Source organism: Myotis brandtii, unplaced genomic scaffold (genome assembly GCF_000412655.1).
Source record: "Myotis brandtii unplaced genomic scaffold, ASM41265v1 scaffold187, whole genome shotgun sequence".
In the NCBI taxonomy this organism is placed as follows: domain Eukaryota; kingdom Metazoa; phylum Chordata; class Mammalia; order Chiroptera; family Vespertilionidae; genus Myotis; species Myotis brandtii.
This window is the reverse complement of record NW_005356944.1, coordinates 2961484-2965532: the sequence shown is the minus strand read 5'-3', so window position 1 is coordinate 2965532 and position 4049 is coordinate 2961484. Positions and strand designations below refer to the sequence as shown.

General features: G+C 58.6%; 1 protein-coding gene across 1 annotated transcript in view; it reads left to right on the top strand.

The window, feature by feature from the left end:
• The window catches only part of UNC93B1 (unc-93 homolog B1 (C. elegans)), a 14036-nt gene extending 11258 nt beyond the window's left edge, over window positions 1-2778 (top strand). Inside the window, exons 10-11 of the mRNA XM_014538230.1 lie at window positions 2564-2625; window positions 2733-2778. Coding sequence (XP_014393716.1) covers window positions 2564-2625; window positions 2733-2778 — 108 coding nt within the window. The remainder of the gene's footprint in view (window positions 1-2563; window positions 2626-2732) is intronic.
• The last annotated feature ends 1271 nt before the right edge of the window (window positions 2779-4049 follow it).

The window sequence follows — 4049 nt, the reverse complement described above, 5'->3', positions numbered from 1 at the left end:
AGGCTCAGGGAGGCGACGGGCCAGAGGAGCAGTGAGGGGCACAGCCTCCCCCGGCCTCGGTTGATCGCGTTTTTTTTGGGGGGGGGTGAGGGGCTCTGATTCCTGCGCTATCTTCAGGAAGAACTCCAGCCCCCCTCCCCAGGTTGGAGATACCCCCTCCCAGAACCGGGACCACTTGAGCTTGGGCTCGGCTCCTCAGCCTCCTCCTAGGTGGGGTGGGACCAGCCGACCGCACCCCTTGAGGGGCCGCTCGCCATGACCCACTCCCCAGGCCGGCCGCCTCCCAGCACGTGCCCCAGCCCCAGCCCCAGAGCAGGGCCAGGGTCCCCTCGCCGCTCCCCTTCTCCCCTGTCCTACCCCAGCTCTCAGCTACAGGTCTGGGTGGGGCCTGTCATGCGCTTTGCTCATCCTATCCCCGTGGCCCACCAAGAGGCACGACTTTTTCTACAACATGAACAATAAAGAGATTTTGTATTGTCCTGACCGGAAGTCTCAGGCCGTGGGAGAGTGTAGAGCCCCCAGGGTGTGAGTGGCTGACCCAGCTTCTGGGGTACTGTGGTCAGAGGCCTTGCCTTCCCCCAGGTGGGGAAGGTCTCCTAGGCCCCGCCCACCAGGTTGACGCCCCACAGACCCCGCCCACCAGGTTGGCCCCTCCAGGGAGTCCCGCCCACCAGGTTGACCTCCCTAGGCCCCGCCCACCAGGTTGGCCCCTCCAGGGTGTCCCGCCCACCAGGTTGGCGCCCCATAGGCCCCGCTCACCAGGTTGGCCCCTCCAGGGAGTCCCGCCCACCAGGTTGGTGCCCCATAGGCCCCGCCCACCAGGTAGGCCCCTCCTGGGAGTCCCGCCCCTCCCGGGAGCCGCGGGGTTTTGCCAGGACCACCCCCACCGCCCAGGAGAAAGAAGCGGGGACCTGGGCAGAGACTGACGGCTAGAGGATGGGACAGATTCCAGAGACACAGGTACCACTGCCCCCTCCGTAGTCTTCTTCAGCACCGCCCCCACCCCATCCTTTTCTCATCTGTTGGGGCATTTCTGCCCACAGCTCCCCAAGAGGCTCCTGGGGAGTAGGGTCCACTACTAAGCCGCGTCAGGGTCACCCTAGGCCCAGTGAGGGCCAGCGGTATGGTTGTCCGAGCCCAGGTACACGTGGCCACTGCCCTCTACCGGCTTCAGCCTCAATGCCCATGAGAGATTCAGACCCCCTACAGCCTGAGGGGCCACTTTCTCTACCCGCCCCTTATGGGAGAGGCCACTGAGACCCCACTCTGAAGGCTTTAAACGCCTGGTGAGGACTGGCAAGGGGGCCACAGTAGGGTCATGGAGTCCCCAACTGCACCCCAACAGTTCCTCTGCTGGGGCCGCACCATTCCTCATGCGCCGCGTCCCCCTCCACCCTCCGAAGGCCAGGCCCTGTCCACACCCGCTCTAGCAGCCTCAGGTCTCCTAGTTCTACCCTCCTCGCCCCCACGGCCCTCACTTGAGTTTTGTTCTCTCGGCCTCCAGGGGGCGCTGGAGCCAGGCTTGTGACTGCAGGCCAGGGGTCTGCCTGTGCAGCCACAGGTTCCTTCCCTGTCAAGTGTATCTGTGAGAGAAAGGCAAGTGTGAAGCCCCTGAGCAGGTGGCCCCCAGGTCCCCGCCTGTCCGACACTCACAAGGCGCCCGGGATATTCTCTATTCTCCACATTTTAGAGGGAAGCAGTGGTCCCATACTTTTCTGAGGAAGTTCCGAGGTCCAGGTGGTTCTCGGTTTCCACATTAGGTCACTCCACATGTCTTTCACGTGGCGCTCTAGCAGCCTCAGGTCTCCTAGTTCTACCCTCCTCGCCCCCACGGCCCTCACTTGAGTTTTGTTCTCTCGGCCTCCAGGGGGCGCTGGAGCCAGGCTTGTGACTGCAGGCCAGGGGTCTGCCTGTGGCAGCCGCAGGTTCCTTCCCTGTCAAGTGTATCTGTGAGAGAAAGGCAAGTGTGAAACCCCTGAGCAGGTGGCCCCGAGGTCCCCGCCTGTCTGACACTCACAAGGCGCCGGGATACTCTCTATTTTCTACATTTTAGAGGGAAGCAGTGGTCCCATACGTTTCAGAGCAAGTTCCGAGGACCAGGTGGTTCCCGGTTTCAACATTAGGTCACTCCACATGTCTTTCACATCGTGCCTTTGAGACACTGGATTTCCTGTAGTTTAGAGGATAAAAAGTGAAAATCACCAAGGAACAGGAAATGATGCTGGGGTGAGCGGGCTGATGTTGAGGTCTGAGGGGCTGGCCAGGGCTCACGGGCGATCAGTAAGTACTGGTGATTATTAAGAGAATGATATAAAAGCACTATGTTTTCTTTCTAATGATGTGAATTCTACTTTCTAAGTGACTAATAAGTTATTAACACGTACATACTTATCAGTTATTTAGACCTAAAGTAGTTCCTAAGTAGAACCGTTGGATATTTCTTTTGGTCTTGGAAGCACCATGAAAAGTGACTGGGACACTAAGGGTGCCAGCAACCACAAGCGTTTGGGCAGCTGGGGGAAGCTCTCAGTGAAGCTCAGCTATTGACCTTCCGGACCTACAGGGAGTCCCCCGGCCCCGGCCTAGACAACTCGCTGCGTCCTTTGGGGCCCAGTTCTACGGAAGGTGATTAAACCTATAGTCTGTGATGCTGTTGAATGAAGCCCAACCAGCCCCCTGTCCCCCATGTGCTGCAAACCCACCTAAGCCAGATACCAAGTTGTCTTTGGCAGATTCCGGGGTCCTGCAGTCATGGGGCAGTGGGAGCTGCAGCTGTAGTGAGGGCCACAGGCCTCCTCTGCCCCACTCAGGCAGGCGAAGGTCCGAAAGCTGTCAGCTTCACACCCAGACTTGCCATGACAGGCAGGCCCAGAAAGGGTCACGTGGCATGACCCACTGGCCAGGTGAGGCGCCAGCGTGCTGTCCCTCCAGGGGGTGCCCCCAGGAAGACCTCCTTCCCTGTTAGCCTGCTGGTTAACAAAGGAGGGCGGCACCAAATTTCACAATGAGGCAACAGACAGCTTTGCAATAGGCAGCGGCAAGATGCAAAACTGGCTCTGCCTTTGGATGTGCCCTGGCAGCTTTCAATTCCACTTTCCTACCGCAAGTCAGGATCTGGCCTATGTGTCCTGGCAGCAGGTGTAATCGCAGACACCCGCCTACAACCCAGTCACCTGCCTACAAGGATCTGCCTCGAGAATCCTCCCTGGAGGCACCGATGTAGGCCAGTCTCGCTGGCACAGTTGGATCCTGTCTTGGCGGCAGCTGGGGCTTCACTATGGCTCCGCTATCATTGCACTTGACTGAAGAAAAGGGGGTGCCCGAGGAAGAGTTTGTACGCAGTTCAGATGTCTCTTCAGAGTCTCCCAGGTCCGCACCATAGAGGGCATCCTTAGCATGGTCAGGGGAACCTTCGCTCCTCCTTTGGTCCAGAGTGTCCTCGGCATGAGGCCTTCCTCGGGTAACGGCAGTCAGGTTCTTCATCGCTGAAGCTGCTCACGGTCTCCGGACGATCTGAAGGAAAACTGAGAGATGGGACTTAGAGAAATGATTCTCTGCTTTTTGCACGCAGACAATCCTCGGGGAATTCCGAGTCCTGCTGAAGGTGGGAGTTCTCTCCTGCCAAAGGGGAAATGTTCTGATAGACACAGCGCTTGTGGTCCCCCTGCAGCCCAAGGGCCACTGCCCCGCCTACGACGCAGGACCGCCGCCCGTCACTCACCCACCCAGCGGGTGAGACCCTGGGGAACTGTGAGGCCTGCCAGCGAGAGGAGATTTGGAGAAAGGTTTAAGGAGAGGGCTTTGCTCTGGTTTGGGTACTGCTAGAAGCCTGTCACTCACACTAGCCAGGACAGAGGAACATTAGGTCACTTTTGTGGTCTGGACAATGCCCACCTTTGTCTGTGTTCAGTCATGTGTTTGGAATGGTCTTGTTTTTGTCAGTCCATTATGGTCACAGATGGTGAGTCTGATGTTGCTGTTCTGTGAAAGTGTTCAGATTCAGCAGGAGAACAGGTCTCAGCCGACAGTGCCAACCCCGCTCCTGGGTG